The 18,515-nt window shown below is 41.0% G+C and overlaps 2 protein-coding genes across 3 annotated transcripts in view; one reads left to right on the plus strand and one right to left on the minus strand.

Annotated features, from left to right (window-relative positions):
• Positions 1-13,073, minus strand: part of FILIP1L (filamin A interacting protein 1 like) — a 189,090-nt gene extending 176,017 nt beyond the window's left edge. The window contains exon 1 of the mRNA XM_058043488.1: positions 12,596-13,073. The gene's annotated coding sequence lies outside the window, so the exon portion shown is untranslated. The remainder of the gene's footprint in view (positions 1-12,595) is intronic.
• CMSS1 (cms1 ribosomal small subunit homolog) overlaps positions 1-18,515 on the plus strand; it is a 223,568-nt gene that overhangs the window by 177,751 nt on the left and 27,302 nt on the right. The window contains exon 2 of one of the 2 annotated variants that reach the window (XM_058043521.1): positions 12,999-13,080. The exons of the other annotated variant lie outside the window; for it this stretch is intronic. Coding sequence (XP_057899504.1) covers positions 13,071-13,080 — 10 coding nt within the window. The 5' untranslated portion in view covers positions 12,999-13,070. The remainder of the gene's footprint in view (positions 1-12,998; positions 13,081-18,515) is intronic. 2 annotated transcript variants of the gene reach the window in all.

An 18,515-nucleotide genomic window follows, 5' to 3' on the forward strand; every position in this document is an offset into this window, starting at 1 on the left:
GTGCTTTTTGCTTGGACAAATACTGTGTCTTACATGATTAAAATCTAACTCTCTTACTAGTATATTTAAATTGCTTTGTCTGGTATAAACAAGCAGGTCTTGGCTCCAACTTTACATTAGAATGTGAGACATCAGATTCTTAAGACCTCTGGTTAATTGGAAATCAGTTAATGGGAACTAATTATCATTGCCTTGTGATGAAGGCTGAGTGAAAGTATCTTGGTAGAAATACATAGGTGACTGTAAGGGTCAAACCTAGATATGAGTGTGGGGAAGCCCATAGGCTAAAGCTAATTTGTTGAGATATAAGTGCTTATCCAGTCGTCCTTTGTTGCAATGATAAACAGTCAAAGCACCTTCATGCATGTTTGCCAGGAAAATTTATGTGAGTAGATTTGTCTTGTGGAATTTGAGTATGGATGTATAACGTTTCAATTTTCTACTTGGAAATCTTTATTTTTTTTCGAGTACTTCATACCAGGGCATACAGAACTTACCATGCCTGCTCCAAGAGGCATAAAGAGCCCTGTCAAACACAGATTTATGTCACATTTTTATTTGCCATGGCTGAAGTTACATGGCAAGTATGGCAATGTAAAAAGTGCAATATTTGAGGAGGTAAATGGCTCAATCTGCTGATCTTGCTTTCTAAATAGTACCTGAGAGTACAGATTACTTGTTTTGCTAAAATCAAGCTGTAGGAAAAGGAAATTTGACATCTTGTTTTGATGGTGTATGTGGGTAATATTATTCAGCCAGAGTGTTTAATTATAATTAGCAATTTAAAAAATAAAATAGCACTTAAGAACATGTTATTACACTAACATGATCCAGATCCAGCTTTCACTGGAGAGCCTAACTGCGTAAAATGAGCACAATTTTTGAATTTAATATTCCTTTACCACACACACACTGGCAATACGATCTGCATAATGGACCGTTTCTATTGCTTTAATCACCACTTACTGCACTCTTACTGGTCATTAGTTCTACAGATTAATGACACAAACATGGATTTATTAGTGCTGTAAACCTGTGGAAAACAGTGGGTCAAATTAGTGTCTTTTTCATAACAACATCTGATGGGCTTTTATTAGACCTGAACATAGAGTGTCACTTTCTACACTAAAAATGTCTGTGAGTCATTTCAGGTTGCTTTCACACTTGATTGTAACCTTCTGATTTGTAGAAAACACTCTCACTTGCTAGCAAAGTCTCTTTGATTTAGGGGATCAAAAACTGTTTGGCAATAACTTTTTACCTCAGAGTGAAATGTTTTTATTTTAAAATAGTGCTTCTTCACATGTGATGTTGACACAGTAGAGACCCCTGAGTTCCTTGAGAGGATAAGATATGCAAGATATGTGTCTCTTAATGTGACTGTTCATAAACCAACTTACTGCTGGACTGCAGCCTGAAATGCAGAACTGGTCAAAGAAACAAGTTTCTGATGCAAAAATAGCTACAGTACTTAGTGCTCTTTGGATTTTAAGGAGTTAATCTACCATTTTAAGGAGTTAATCAAACCATGTTTTTGTAATGCACCAGTCTGTGTTGTGTCCACACAACCATGAGAACATCTCTGAGATGATTAGAGACTTCAAAAGCTCTGTAAGTCAGTAAAAATCTATTTCTTCCCTTTTTCGTGCGTGTAATTTGCCATCAGGTTCTTTAAGGTCACTTCTAAGAAGGGCTGATGAATATGAATCTTATCTGCTACCCCTTATAAACTTGCTCTTAAGTTCAAGGTTAGATATTGTTTCTCAATTTGGTTCTCTTTCAGTAGCAATGAACTATTATTTACAACATTAGCAAGTGTGTGGTGTCTCTTGTCTGTTATGCTCCACAGCTGATAAAAAGAACCACAGAAATTGTTGAACCTTAGAACAAAGAATATGAAGGACTTCTTAGAGGTACGTTTTAAGGAGTTGCTGAGTACAGTAGTTTTCTTTAGTGTCCTTTAGTGCTCTGAGAGGTGTGCTGCCCTATCTTCCACTGGCTGCAAAATCTGGGCATCTCCTTGTGTTGGTCTGATAAAGACGCAGATGGTTGTGTAAGCCATCCAAAAAAACCTCCAATGGATGGGCAATGGATGGACCTCCAATGGATGGGGCTAGGTCCTTGTGTGAGAGAAAGTGGCACAGTCATTTTGTAAGCAGAGGATAAAGAAAGGAGTGTGTTGCTCCTGGACATGCATTGCCATGGAGCGGCATATGAATCCCAGGCAGCTACTGTGGTAGTGCACAGGGAAAGGAGAGGAGAAGGACTCTGAATCCATAAGAAATATTTCCTCTTGATACATGCAGAGATTCAATTTCCTTGTGCTGAACTGGAGACAGCTGGTATTCCTCCAGACACTGAGGAAGCTGGGCGTCAGCACTGTCTGCTCCAGATAAGATTAATAATGTATAGATTGATGGGGGATGGAGCCTGATCTGTTGGGATGCCACAGCAAGCCCTCCTGATGAGGAGGAGCAGCTGCCTGCTTTGGGCCTCCTGAGAGGAGCAAGGGGAACCATCTGAGACAGATTGGGATTGACTCCTGTTCCTTCTGCAGGCCAGTTGCTCCCACCTTGGAGCAGACTGTGTTCAGTGCAGCACAGATCTATGGATGTGTGATCATGTCCAGTTCCCGGCTCTGTACACTTCAAAACTCTCTTACAAAAAATGACCCCACAGCTGAACACAAGAATACAGCAGAAGGAACTTTTTTTCACCCTTGTAGAGCAGACTACAAGTGTGCTTACATGCTGCCACAAGTCTTGACCAACAAACCAGAACAGCAGCAGTTTTTTGAATTAAAATCTCTGCAGTCACTTCTGCTTCCCATTTTCAATTTGGAAGTTGAGAATTGTTTGATCTCTTGAATACTTTCTGTGTTGTACACAGGTTGGAGGCTTTTGAGCTATCTCTTTTTTTGTCAGCCAGGGTATTGTTCAGAGCCGTGGAGTGATAGAACTTGGTAGGCTCAAGCTCTTTTGGGCTCCCTTCTGAGGTTCTGGCTATGATCTGCCCAAACTTGCAGTTTTGAAGCAAGTTTGAAGTTTTTAGGGTCAGCCCAAGGTGAAGTGCACCATGTTATTTACTTTTCCACATCCTTGGATGCAATTAAAAGATATGGCATGAGTGAAAAACAGAAAATCAGGAGGGAAATTCTAGATCACTTGAGGCTGCAGCATGTAGGTGCTGGTCCTTTCACACTTTCCTGGTACAGGGTTCCCAGTGCTGATGCTTAACCTGAGGCAGGGAGAGCAATAGCAGCTGTTCCTTTCCTGCTGGCTTGAACACAGTGTAAGTGGTGGCCCAGTGGGTGTTAAATACATCACTCAAGCTCTTCTGAAACCTGAACTGAATACTCAGTTGGTTGCCCAGTGTGAACAAAATAATAAAAAAAAAACCCAGAAAAAAATTAAAGTTACTGAGGCTTGCAAATCTGTGCAGAGACTGCCTCTCCAAATAAAACAGGCAGGTTTTATGCCCTGTTCTGCAGTAATAATTTGATGCTTTTTCCTTTTTGAGGTTTGCAGTCCAAGCTCTTTAAATATTGGTTTCACAATTACTGCTAAGCATGAATGGCTGGTTTCCAGCCTGGAATAACTTTACATGCTCTAGAGAATGCCATTACCTTTACCCAATTCTGTGATTAATTACTGTAACAAATTATTACTGCAACTGCAAAATAGAATATCTGTGGTACTGTTGGGTTAGAAAGAAGAAATCAAAATAATGAACTAAGTGCCTTATTAGAGATGTGGCCATAGGTCTGTACCTTGCCTGTTGTCAAAGGAAATCCATTATCATTCTCTTAAATCTCATTTACTTCATTGCTCCTGCACAGAAGTGGGATGTGCTTTTTTATCCTGCACAGAACAGTTTCACCCTGGAAAACCAATCTAATTCATGCTTTGTTTTAATTGGGTTGGGTTTTGTCAGCTTTATAGATACACTGGGGTTACAGGACATGTGAATTTACTTCTCTTTCTTTCCCCCAGCCTCTTCAGTGCCTGTCTTTTCGAAAGATTTAGGTAGCAGCAATGAACAGCTGGCAGAGTTGGGCTGCATTTGGCCTGGTGGTGTAGCAGGGAGGGACTTGGTACCCCTTCGCAGGGGTAGGAGCTGCCTGGAGCAAGAGTGCTTCCACCCCTGTGTGACAATGCCTCTAGCAGGGACCAAGGAACCATGGCTGCCCAGAGCCTGAGCAGGGGGTGCAGCAGCTCACCCTGTGAGAAGGGGAGAGGGAGGAAACACAGCATTTTCTACATGACAACAAGGAGAAGTGTTCTGCCTCAGAATTAGAGCTCCGCATCTCTTGCCCTCAATCACTTTCCTGCCACCACTGCCCCTGGCTTCAGTGGTCTGTGCTGGCTGCCCTTCTCTTGGGTTTTGCCCTTTCTGCTTGAATACTGTTTTCAGGAGTTTTCACATTGTCTGGATCTTTTTCTGGTTTTTACATCCCTCTAGCAGGAAGGTTTGATATCTATTGCTGCTGCTGTCTACTGCCCAATGCTGCTGCTGGATGGGGACACTGGGGATGCTGCTGGTGCTGTGCAGCCACCTCTGCAGGTCACATTGAACTGATACTGGGGTCTGCAGTGTCTCAGTGAAAGCAGGGAGAGTACTGGGCAGTTTAACATTTTCAATTCCATACTATAGCAAAACAGTGGTGAATTAATGATGCAGTGGAGAGTGCACAGGAAAATTTGTGTTTTCTGAATTTAAAGATATAAATGACATCATCTTATGGGTCTTATGATGTATGAGCTCAAAACTTGCTTATTTTGGGATCTGTTTCTTTGCCAGGTATTTCATGTTTTGTCAGACTTTAAGCATGACTTCCTTAAGCCTGGATTATACAGAAAATATATATGACACTGCACCATGGGTTGAACCCTGAATATCCTGCTTTTATCTTGTCATGTTATCTCATATTATTATATTAGTTCACTGCTGAGCTTTTTAACCAAATGCTACTGTGGCTCATCTTTATTATAACAGAGACATATTTTAAATTTAAAATGCTTTATCAATACAAATAAAAACCCTTCTTTTGTAATTAGGAATGTCTTTGTGCTTTTTAAGTATGGAAGAGTTATTTGGTTTCAGATGCTATATTTGGCATTCCACAGCCACATAATTTTAATGATATGTAGTCGAAATGTCTTTTGAAAGCCTCTATAATAAAAATAGAAGAGAAATTAGATTACCTCTGAGACTTAAAAGAACTGTTGAAGAATTTTTTAGAGCAATGTTAAAGTATGCTGTAAAATGAGTCATGTTAGTCTCCAAATTGATCTGGGGTATCTGGGGATTCAGAATGCTGTACTACTCAGATTAATTAAAATGTAGTCAGCTGAAACCTTCACTATAATAAAAATTGTTCCCCAGGGTTATACCTTCATTACCATCCTGATGTAGCCCTCCAGTCCTGACCATTGCTGAGCTAAGTAATTAGTTCACTTTAAAACAAAAACAAAAGGATAAAATGATCATGACAATACTTAATGTATTATTTGGGGTTTTTTTATTGCTATGCCTGGTCTCTGTTTGATATCATTAATTGTATATAGCCATTCTTTCTGCTCCCAAAGACAAACAGTGAGAGACAAAGTATCTCTGATGTGAGGGTTACGCTGTTTCCCATACTGTAAGGCATGGAATATCTTACAGTTGCTGTTTTCTGTAACTCTGGCTAAGGCACTGATCTCCCTCTGCAGATGTGCTGCCTATCTCATCCCTGTTGTGCTGTGGGCAGTGTTCTGCTCCACAGGGGTTTCCTTATCAGCAGTCCTGGAGTAAATCAACAAGGTGGAGACTGCATTTCCCAACAGGGTCTCAAAGGAAGAGCTCACATCATGTGGATTTGTACGGGATACCAGGGGACATCTGCCTTACGAGGCTGTCTCAAGCTCAGGCTTGAGGACCTAGATAAAGCACTGCTTCTGTCTCTCCCACCCTGTGGATGTTCTGGCCCCAGCTCTGCAGAGTCTGTCAGCAGTTTGTCCTTGGGCTGGAGGCAGTAGTGAAACCCTCTGGATAAGGCTCACCCTTATCTCTCTCTTGTGTCATGTCATGGGCACTGTCCCCAAAGCTGCTGAATAGCAAAGACATGACAAAGAAGCTTTTGATTGTGGCTGTCAGTGCTGGAACCTGGAGATTGTAGCTCAAATCAAAATGCATCTGACTGAGTTGTGGCTCTGACAGAGTGAGCCCCAAGTTTGTTCTTCGTATTAATGACCTGAATGCAATGGGTTTGGATTCTCAAAAATACTTTTAAAAACACTCATGCTTTTTCAATCCCTTTTCAAAGAAAGGGATTTCATGTCCTTTCTGCCAGAATATAACAAACTATTATAGTCCCCTATAGCATTTCCAGAATCCCACAGAACTTTACGTATGTTATTTAGGCTCCAACAAACCCCATTAAGGGATATTTCTACATTCTTTTGTTCTTTTTTTTTTTTCCAGTAAGACAAACTGAGGTGGAAGAAGTGCTAGTGGTTTGCTAAAGGCTAAGTAGTCCATCTCAATGCATCAATGCCTACTCCCAATCTCTTTAGGATAACAAAGCACACACATGCACCTGACTTCCATCCAAATAAATCCTCTAGAACTCCCTCCTCTGACCATGTGCACTGGACATTTACACAAAGCTAACACAGCTCATCTGTGCAATTGTACAATAGAATATTGACTGCTTAGTACATGCCATAGCTTTGTACTTTTAATAATAAAAATGTCTTCAGCAGCTCTATTTAAATGACATGTCACAGGAGAGGACAGTAGGGAAGAGTCCAGCTGTGCCTTCTGCAGTGATCACTCCATGCCCTGTAGTGTTTGATGAAACCTGGAATTTCTTCCTTTTGTTGCAGTGTCAAGGAGCAAACTTGATGAGAAACCCACCTTGTACATTTATGACCAGGAAATCTAAAATGGAGGAATATGCAGGCTCCCAAAGAGATCTGTGAAATTCTTTGCCCACGTAAGGAGCCAATCTCTGGGAAGACTCAATGAACCTATAATTAGACTCCATGGTCTGCACTTCAGACAGCTGAAAGTTAGATGAAAGTTAGTGTGAGGGGGAACAAAGGCTCTGGTTTTCCCCCTTCAAGAGCCTCAAGATGCAAAAAAGGTCATATAATTTCGAACTCTTGGTCTCTGCTTGTCTGTGTTGAGAAACTCCATCACAGCTGTTGCCATGATATTTTCTGAAAAATCCCTTTGCCAGGATTTTTCTCCTGAGAAGCTGAGAAGCCTCAGGAGAAAAGAAAATCAATAATGATCTGCTGCTGTGGAATGCAACAGGTGCACCTTTGATTGGTCCATGTTGGTTGTCTCTAATTAATGGCCAGTCACATTGGATTGCCAGCTGGCTTGGACTCTCTGAGAGTCACGAGCTTTTGTTATTCATTCCTTCCTTTCTATTCCTTTCAAGCCTTCTGATGAAATCCTTTCTTCTATTCTTTTAGTATAGTTTTAATGTACCATTTTCCTTTAATATAATATATATCATAAAATAATAAATCAGCCTTCTGAAACATGGACTCAAGATTCTCGTCTCTTCCCTTGCCCTGGGACCCCTGCAAGCACCACCACATTTGGTGACCCCAAGTGAAGAAAAATTCCACATTTGGTGAACCCCGAGTGAGGAACATTTCCACACACAGCCTGGTTGTGTCTCCTTCTCAGTGGGTTGGTGCTGGTGAGTGGGTGAATGCACAGCAAGGAACGTGCAGCCCCTTGGCTTGGCTGGGTGAGAAGAACTGCACAGCAGCACGAGCCCTGACACATCATCTCAGCCCTTCATTTTGCCATATATTGACAAGCTCATGCTGTACAGTCTCACTTTCTTCCAAGGGGGACTTCCTTTCTGTCCCCCTCTTTCAGGCAGGTGTTGTGAGAGCAGACATGCATCAAGTTGGACTGGATGGCATCTCTAAGGGTTGTGTTAGCAGAGGAAAACACAGTGACAGGAAGAGTGATTGCTGCTCATTTGCTATTTAAATTGAGTGTTCTTAAAGACAGACAAGATGGTGTAAAATGCCTATTTTTACTGTACTTTGTACATGATTTTTACATTGTATCTTTAGGGAGAGTATCTAAATTATTTGACATCCATTTAGAGGTTTTTTTCCCTCCTTCATTCTTATATTCACCCATAATATTATTTGTGATTAGAAAAGTGCATGACGACTGTGCTAAAATACAACCGTGTTGTAAATAATGATTTTTGGGGCTTTTTTTGCAATGTTATTTGTGCTGGGATTGGATTCTGTTCTCCTGTTGAAGTGAATGCCTGCAGATCAGATTGGTATACTAAAAAGCTGGCTATGAGTGAAAAGTGAGAAAGTTCACTTCCAAGGATTTCTTTTAACAGGACTATGTTTCATTTTATGTAAAATTGTAATTTACTGGTTTGCAGCTGTCTATATGCACTTTCACCCTCTGATGTTTGACACAGAAGAACTCGTGTGTTGTTGGATTCCTTTCTGTGGCATTTTAGCATCAGTAGTGGTCACTGTGAGTTTGCTGCAGTTGAAAGAACTTGGGCTTATGTAATGGAAAATCAGAAATTTGTGTCAGTTTTGTACAATCCAAATTTTAACTGTTTCTTCCTGCATAGCTTAATGCTGCACTGTGTAGGTGAGATTGTCAGTGGAAATTGTTTTAAAGTTGATAACCTTCATCTTCTCAAATGAATGGGTTGTATACCCATCCTGAATAATCACCAAAGTAAGGACTGAGAAATAGAAAATTTTACTGAGTAGGACCACAAAGTTGTCTGGGTGAGAAGTAGAGCACTGGGTGTAGCAGATTGTGGTCTGCCTGCAGTTTTCCTGAATTTAGGGCTGGCATTTGCAGCTGCCAAGCAGTGTGGTGCTGCAGGCCTGAAGAGTACCTCACTGTTCCAGTGCATTTCTTGTCCTGTGCCTTACTGCGAGCATGAAGATTTATTGTGCTTTGAGTAGACAACACTCAATTTGCCACAGTTAAAAGTGATATTCTGTAATGCAAAGCATGAAAACCAGTGCTGGAGATCTTTCTGTCAGTCCCAACACTTGTACTTGGAGAAGAAAGAAAATGGAAATGATGGGTCTATTCCTATCCTCAGTGCAGACAGTTTTCTACAAAGACATATCACTCTACCAGCAGGGCACCCTATGGAAAAGTTGTGTTGTTGGGGCTTTTTCCCCTCCTATTTTTGAAAGATGGATTTCTGAAATCAGGTCAGATAAAGACTGGGGTTATGTGCCTGGTTGTGAGTATAAACTTTGATTTCTTTCCCTGTCCTTTTTACAAGTAAGTCTCAGGGGAAAGTACTGCTTAGCTGAATGACTATAATTTTTTAATTAACCCTTTGCTTAATTAAAGCTTTGAAATTTTTCTGTGTCTATAAGTATCTCTCTTTCCTATACAGCATATATTGGCACATCATCATCCACACCTTTCTGGAAAGTATATTCAGAATATGTGTCAATAGTCACTAAAGGTTATGAAAGAAAATTTCAGTGCAGGATTTAAGGCAGATCTCCTTCAGCAGTTGTAGCCACCTGTCTTCATACCAAGTTCTGTGTTCCTCCCCTATGCAGATATACACACAGGGCTGTACCCAAGTACTCACAGACTGGCTTCAAGAGCTCCCTTTGCCTTTCTCACACTCTCCAAGCCCCTTTTGGGTGTCCCTGCCTCGATGCCAGCTGCAGCACCAGCTATGCATTGGTGGTGGTGGCTGGAGATGAGTCTTGGGTCCTGCAGGTTGACTGCAGAGCTGTGTAGCATTGCTGCTGGCAGGACCTCTTGTTAAAGGTCTTTGTTGAGGTATGCTTTGACTCTCCCCAAAATCCCAGCTTGTTTCTGTCAGCTGAGCTTGGCAGGGAGGGAGAAAAATCCCAGGGTTGTTTGTTGTTTGGTTGCACCAGAAGAAAGCCCCCAAGGCAGAAGGTAAATACAGGGAGTGGAGCAGGGGATCTGATGCTGGTGGGACTTGTCCCCCTGGTGCTGTTTGGATTTACCCATCTGGCTCTGGTCCTGCTTACACCTGTCAGCTGAGAGGGACGGTGCCAAAGCAAGGGGTGAGTGAATGTCCTCTTGGAGCTTTGCCTGGCCAGCTGGCAGCACGCATCATCAGCCAAGCTTTCCCTTCCTCCTCCTCCTCCTCCACAGCCTTGGACATGTCATTCAGTATGTATGGCCATGCCTTCCCACCACAAGGGAGGAAGGTGGGTTTCAGCCCCATCAGCCCCTCTAATAGAAATTAAGGGTTTCAATCTTTCTTTCTTTCTTACATGAAAGGAGGAAAAAAAAATCTCCTTTTAATTTACTATGTTTAAATTATTTTCACTTGTATAGTGGTCTCTACTAGAATGGACATATTGTGCCCATTGGAGACCACACCTTAGCAAGACAAAGCTAGCTCACTGTGCTGGAATTTTTTAATGGAGTTTTATGAGGAGAGAATAGGAGGAGGAAGAACCCACCAAGCAGGATTGGCTCCAGAAAAAGGTTAGAAGCAGATTGAGGTTTGTCTACCTTAGAATATGAGGCCTATTCACTCAGATATGCTTCTTTCTAGCTTCTTTTGGTACTGCCATGCCCATATTCATCATCCTACTGCCATTTTCCAAAGCTGTCATCCTGTCATCCCCATGTCAACAAACCTCCCACCAGTTTGGGTGACAGACACATTTTAGGCTCAGCTACTGTGGGGAGGGTGTGATGACCCTTCCTTCAAAACAAGCCAGTCCTGTCTGCCACTGACACAGCAGTTCCTGTCCATCTGCCAGGGGTGTTTGGGAGCACTGCATTAGGAAGCTCAGTGACAGCACTACTGCTTTTTTTTAAGCCAAAAAATCCCTGATGTCTTTAATATTGGTGGGGGATTAAGTAATATTTTCCCATGTGCAGATGGAGAATAGTACCACAGTGTGTCACAAAAACTAAGTTGATTCATCAGGCAAACATTTAAAATGAACATTTAAAATTTATTTAAATGTATTTTTTCCCCTTTTCTATCAGTGTAAAACAACTGTTTATAAAAGATTCTTCGGATCTTCGGATCTTAGACTGCACTAGGTGCTTTTATACTGTGACGCCTTTTACTTGCTGATAAATTTGATAAATGCATTTGCAGTATTTCAGCAACCCTCCTTTAACAGCCTTTTCTTCAATATAAACCTTCTGGATGAATCAGTTATCACATGCAACACAGCCCAAGTTGGTTCCATGGCATGCTACCATAATTTTCATTTGTTAAACAGTCTTAGCACTACTAGGAAGTATTTTGTGTGAAATGGATTGTGTTTATTACTTCTGTCAAATAAACTTAACACTCAAGACTCCAAGCATAAATTACTAAGCAAAATCAGAAGCAAAGGATGAGAAGATCTTATACATAGTTGAGAGTGAGCAAAATGAGAAGTTTTTCAGCAGATAAGACTTTTGCCAACTTAGAATGTTTTATAGCCTAATGCATGGCATTGTTTAGCCAGCAGCTGTATTAAGACAACCTGAAATAAGTACAGGAATTCACCCAGTCACCTTAGCTGAACTCACGGTGAGTTCTCTTGTTCTTTGCTGAATTTTAATGCAGAATCCATCTGCCTTTGTTTAGTTGCTTCTGCTAAGGCTTTTACACAGTGACTATGTTGTGCACTGAGTTGGTGCTGTCCCATCCGTGTCTGGACCTTTGGATCAAGTGGACCTTCCTACCCAGTTTCTTCATGTTACCATTCCTGTGGTCTCGCTGAGGTCATGTTGCATTAGAAAGTGTGTGTGTGTGCCAGTGCTAAATCCATGGCTCCAGAGTGTCTTTACATGACAACATTCCCCTCATGTTGGATCCACACTACAGTATCATGATGGCCATGTGACCTGAAGTGTGTTAGGATCTCCTAACAGACAGGTATGCAATGATGTATTCTGCCCAGAGGCTTTTTCCCTTAAGAACCACAGCATTTTTAAATGAGGAAAATTGTTGAGCCATATGTGTTTTTAAAAAGAGAAGCAATGCTGAAGCAGTGTATAGCATACAGTGGAAAGGAAATCAAATACAATATGATCTGTAATACTGCCTGTACTCTGGAGCTGAGCAACTTTGGAACTATAAAGGGATTTGAGCACATGTTCATTTATTAATTTTATTTTTTTTACTCATATCTGTGCCATTTGTAGCAAGCCCTATATCACAAACTTGCTGCCATGCTTGCTCATATTGTGCAAAAAAATGTGGCTGAAACATCACTCAGCACATCTAAATGCATGCCTGTATATGTAATCATGTGCAAATAGCCACACATTTGGGGTTCTCTCATTTTCAGAATGATATAGTCTATTGGCATAGCTGTGTGCTTTTTACAGTAATTTAAGCAGGTAAAAATCAGATAGTATATATTCTATTTCACATGCTGATAACCTTTTATTTTCCCATTTCTTATGGACAGTGATAATGAGAATTGATATTTCTACATGGAGAATTTCATTATCTAAAAATACTCTTAATACTGACATGCAAAACTGGTGTAGCAGAAGAAGCATATCTGATCCAAATCATTAATTGAGCTGTAATTACAATGACAATACAAAAATGAAGCAACCTTACCTTAGCTCAGGAGAGTCTTTTTGCTCTATCCCAGGCAGTTTCCTCCCCTTATTCAACTGAAAAGGGAAAATCCACTTAAATAAAGATAAGAACTGGAAGAGTGAGTGATTTAAGGAGTTCTCATCTGAACTGCTGATCCACTTGTTTTTAGCAAATTGCAAAAAACCCTCAATCCAGCAGTAGCTCAGAGCGACTTTTCTATTCTCGTGTGTTCTGTGGGCTGAGAATCTGCAAGAATAAACCTGAGACGGTGCTGCAAGAGAGAGACAGCGGGGGGGACCTTGGCACGGAGTTGGACCAAACTCTAAATATAGCCCAACCCACTTTCTGTGCAATTCTCTTCATACTCTGAAGGCAGATGACCTTGTCAGAAAACTGACCTCCTGGTATGTCCCCCTCTTAGGAGAGAAGATCTAAGGGAGCAGGACTGCAGCATAAAGGGACAGAAAAGCAATCCACCATCTGCCTGCAGCAAATGAATTTAGGTATGGGCTCTTATTTTCCTGGTAGTTAGAGCTGATTGTCTCATAATGTGCTTTAGTTGATCATTTATACAAATGAGCTGCATGTCAGTTCACAAAAGGCCTGTGCAGATGCGAGATTGCATTGTAATTGTTAGTCTCAAATACAGAGCACTGACATAGATGACAAGCCCGATGCATTTCCTCCTCTCAAAAACCTTAACATGTCAGAGTGTGCAGTATTGCCCTAAATGCTTCTCACTATAAAAAATTACCCGTTCTTTTACTTGCTCTTATAATAAGTAAGACTTTTTGGAAAAGTGAGTTATATCTACAAATGTATATTCTAGTACTGTATATATTTGGGATGCTAGGATAGCTTAAAAGGGGATGAGAAGCTGCAATATCAGAAATCAAACTGCAGAGAAATGTGAAGTATATGCAGAGAAGGAGAAAGCAAAACATAAGAGGCATAGAAACATAACCCTTGTGCTAGGGAACTGGTTTTCAACAGATGTGTTATAATCTGGGGAATTTGCCACTCTAACTCTGTGTGGCAACATGTCAGGGTATTTTGTTCTTAGCCTGAAGGAGAGTTTAACTTGATATCAGTCAACCTGATACTCTGTCAAATGGAGATCTGATACTTCTATGTCATATGAAGGCTTCTAAATAAAAAAAGCTTCAGAAATCAGAGCAGCTCAAAATGTCATTTCATTTTGTGTGTAAAGATGGGTAGGAGAGCTGGGATAAAAGACTTTATTTGTTTGCAGTGTTGTTCTTCAGTGGGATGTATTATTTGGTGCTGACATCTGTGTGAGTGTATGCTACATGATATGCATGCGTGCAGTTTTCCATGTACAGAGAAAACCTGAGAAAAGTCAGGACTGTGATAACTGCATACTACAGATGTGTGCATCTGCAAAACATCCATGAGCCAAAAAAGTGGGAATCAGTGGGTATCAGTAGTCAGTAAAGTAGCAGTGTCTCTGTGAACAATAATTTCTGCTGTTAAGTTTTTGTGACGTGTGCTATATATCCTTTAAATTGCAGCCTACTATTTCTGGCAAGTTCCACTGTGTAATTTTATCATGATCTATAGACTTGAAGTGCACAGCATCAGCCAGACTCTCTGTGTTACCCTCACAGCAAGAACTGCAGCTGTGAGCTACAGCTGCTTCCCAATACAGAGAACAGTAAAAAAGCACAAATCTCTGGCAGTATTAAGGGAGACATCACATCTGGGACCATGCTACATTCCTGCCTGAAACTCAGTCACAGACAGACCTAGGCTAGACCCCACCCATTAAGTAGTTTTATGGATTTATCCAAGTTCATCTTTCCTCCCAGTTTACCTATTTCTTCCCCATTAACACAAATAAATGTTTGTCAGAAGTTAATATTTTAACAAATGAAGAATGCTGGTGTTTGATTTGGAAGAGAGGACCTGAAAAAGGAACAAATCCACCTCCAGATAGATGTATATTGAATAGCACTGTGTAAGTGGTGAAATTCTGAATGTACAGGTCACCAGCATCACTAAACATGGGTAGCATTGTGCTGCCTGTGCTCCAGGGTGGTACCCTCATGAGAGCCACACCAACCCTACCAGTTCCATCTCCACAGTGCCACTGCCAATTCTACCCCTCTCTCTAGTGCCAGGATGTTGAATTCACCACAGATCCCTTCACTCAGACCAGGAAGGTGGTGAGGATAAAGGAGGGAATATATACTCCTCCCCAGCACGAGTAGTATACTTTTCACCCTCTTTTTCACCAGCTTTGCACCCTCTGCAGCAAGCAGCAGCTTCATGGGTCTTAAAAAAAGAAGGAATCACAGCGTTTGGTGGGTGTTAAAGCACAGGCTTAGTGATTCTTTGGCAGGAACTGGGCCATGCACTTCTCCCATAGGAATACTGTGGAGAAGGAGTGATTTCTTGCTCATACCAATAACACACTGGTTGGCTTTGGGCAGGGAGTTAATCTTTGGGGAGGCCTTTATAGAGTGGCCCTGTTCATGTGTACAGGGCTCTAAATGTTGCATGACCAACCCCAGTGATGCAAACTTCCTGGAGGAAGGGGAAAAGCTTTAAAAGTGGTTGTATGTGCTCATCAAGATGGATGGAAAAGTGCTTGGTTTGACAGCTGTATACACTCAAGTTTTCTTTAGGATGACTTTAATTTTTCTGTCTGCATCATGAAGAGGAAAATGCAGTAGAGTCTGGCCCCTAGTTTGTGCCTAGCTTTTCCTGAGCTCTTGTGTTTTCCTTGTGAATGGGTTTTCTGCATATTTGTTGACAGTTTTTAACTGTCCAGCTTTCTTTGGTAGCATTTCCTGTGGAATGAGTTTGGTCTGGCTTTTCCAGAGCCCGGGCAGTTTCCTATCCCAAATGCCTGTGTTGAGGTTGAGACTTATTTCAAGCCAGGCTCGTGGGATTCTCCCTCAACACTGTTAAACATTCTGTAACTAGTATGTGTGAGCTGATTTTTCTTTTGATTAACCCCAAATTCCTAGACATTTGTAGTTATTAAAATATCCCACAGAGCATTTACAAGGTGAGATTGTGAACCATAATGACTCAGACAATTTCCAGTGTGGTCAGCTGTATCCTCTGTATCCTGGCTTGTCCTGTTCCTCTGCTTTTCAGAGTTGGACAACGTTGTTGTATGAGCATAAACTGTTGGACAGGATTAAACAAAACAGTCTCCCACTTCCCTATCTCTCTATAAAATGCTTTTGAATTAAACTTGGAGTTATAAGGAGATTATTGGAAGTTTCAGCTTGAAGGATAGTTTTTGAGAGAACAAAAGAAAAAGAGTAGACTGAAGTGATTTGTGGATGTTATGTCAGCCTTCACTCATGATACCATTGGTGAAGGGTACAAAAGAACAGAACTGATTTATATGATTTGTACCCTGTGCTGAAGTCTCTGGTTGCTCTTTTTTGGCAAGCTCATAATGAAGAAATTAAATTGGATGGCAAACAGTAAAAGGACCTGTCATGTTCTGTCATGTCAGATCTTCATGTTTGTCCTTTCTAACCATGGGTTTTAAAACTCCAGTGACTAAATGAATACTGAGTTCTCTCTGCTCATCTTGGTGATGCTGTTTTCCATTGTCCAAGGCATAAGTGGGATATTCAACCTCTACTTAGCAGGTGAAAAAGTTAATTCTTATTAGAAGGGGAGTGGCCTACTACTTTTTACCTCTGATCGATCAATCATGTTCTGTGGCTTTTCTACCATCTTTCTGTCTTACAGGCAAAATATAACAATGAATAAGTTATGAAGAGGGTGAGGTTGTAGCTATCCTACAAGCTGGGCTTAGTCTCGATCATATGAAATTTATTCTCCTGTGCTTACATATATGCAACAGAGGATTTCCTCTGATGTTATTCTCTGATATGCCCTGTATTTTGTCTCTTAATTCGCTCCCAGCCAGCAAGTCATGTCAGAAATTAGTTTGTAAGTACCTGTTTTGAGTATTAAAGTAAAAGTGTTTAAAAAAGGGGAGATGTAATTGTTAGAAATGTATTATGGGAAATCCCTTGCATTGCAGATAGTTATGTCTGTGATAAAAAACCATTTTTTTATCATATCAGAGTATAATGAAAATAAACTTGATATTATTCTATTAAGACCTATTCTTTTTTTGATTGAATGGACAGTGATTTTAATTTAAATTATCCATCAGAGTAAAGAAGAGAGACCTAACTGAATATCCTGTCACAGGATTTATCAGGCAAAAATAGTTGTTTGTGCTAGATATGTCTTTAGAACTGCCCCAGGAAAGGATCTGCATTTCCAGAAGAATGTTGTCTTTGACTTTGTAGTGCAAGTTTTTGCCAGTCCTTAGGAGCTGTTACAGGAATTCATATAAAGTGGCTTGGCAGAGGCTTAGCCTGGCTGGAGTGTGAAGAAGTTTATTTATCTGAATGTTACCTGTGGGGACAAAGCTGAAGCTCCTTTGAATCTTTGATAGGACTGTGTCTGTTTGTGCTGAGTCCCACACTGTTTGCCCCTCAGGTGTGCCTCACTAACACACTTGGAAATACCTTATTTCAGATACTTTGGCAGGTTTGAGGCATCCTTGCAGACATCAAAACTCACTGCTGTGCTGGAATGCACCTGTTTTGGGAAGGGTCTCCTTAGTTTGTAGTGATTGGAAGGCAGAACTGCCCAGACCAGGGGGACTGTGCATGGCTTGGTAGGATGGAGCCTGGCACCATGTGTAATTCCTATGGAGGTTGTCTCAGCCTGAGCAGAAAGGCAGCTCTGTCTCTGTTGCAGCAGGCTGGTAAAGTCAGAGGAATGGTTGCTAACTGGTAATAACCTGCGAGAGAGCTTTCTGTGCAGCTTTGTGCTCCCTAGTGACGACAACAGGTACCAGTGCCTTCAGTGTTCCCTCTTTAGTTCTAAATGGTCAAAATACCCAAATATTTTAAGGCCCTGTGAATGAAGACGTTTCATGTGATTCATGTGACCATTTTGCAAAAGCTAAACTGCAAAAATTGCCTAAGTTTTCCATTGAGCTGTAATATTATGTCTTTTTATACAATTAAATACTATTTTTTCATTTCTTGTGAGAATATGTTCTTGTATTGATTTCTAAGACTAGATCTTGTCTTACTTTACTGCTTTAAATTATTTTGCTAATCCTTAGTCAAGGAGGTAAGGAGATGTTTTGTTGTTTGGGGATTTTTTTTCTGTAATGTGTCATCTGGATTTCTCAGTTGTGCCACTCACTGCACTTGATGCATGTCTGTGATGGGGAGAATTACTTATTTTTCTTGAGTTGCCAGGGGACCCTTTCTAATTTAGCCAGAGAAAAGAAAAGGATGCTGACACTGTCATGGCTATTTTTGATGCAATGGTTATGTGGTGATCTTCCCAAGGACAGATTGCTTTTGTATCTAACATTTTTTATTTTATTTACTAGAAATTTCTAAAGTATTGCCATGATAAATAGCCAGCAATTTGTCTGAAGAACCATATTAATAACAAAATTTGCATTCTTAGCCATTCTGTGATCTGGAAGTCCCCAGAAGAGCTTCATGGCTGTTGCTTGCCCAGTTGGCTTTACACCATGGGCTCCAGGGTATCTAAGCTATTCTTAGCCTTCTCAACAGAGAAAATCAAAGCTGTCCACTGCCTACAGAGAGGGAATTTAGGGAGGATTGACCTGGTAGACATGAAAGAGATCCTCCTTTTGGCGTTAGCTGTGCTGGTGACACACAGCTGAGTAATTTAGGTTTGGACTGTGTGAAGTGCTGAATTCTGTTCCTCCTTCTCCCACTCCTATGCAGAACCTTTCCTTTTTGTCAGGCAAGTATGTTAATCCTTTTTTCTTAGTTAGCCAGCCCACCAGCCAAGCCTGCTGCATTTACAAGAGCTCCTCTGTTGTTTGAGTACTGGAGGGCAGCAAGGCAGGGCCTGAGCCCTGAGTTGTCTGCTGCCTCCA

Source organism: Melospiza georgiana, chromosome 2, assembly GCF_028018845.1.
Source record: "Melospiza georgiana isolate bMelGeo1 chromosome 2, bMelGeo1.pri, whole genome shotgun sequence".
Lineage (NCBI taxonomy): Eukaryota > Metazoa > Chordata > Aves > Passeriformes > Passerellidae > Melospiza > Melospiza georgiana.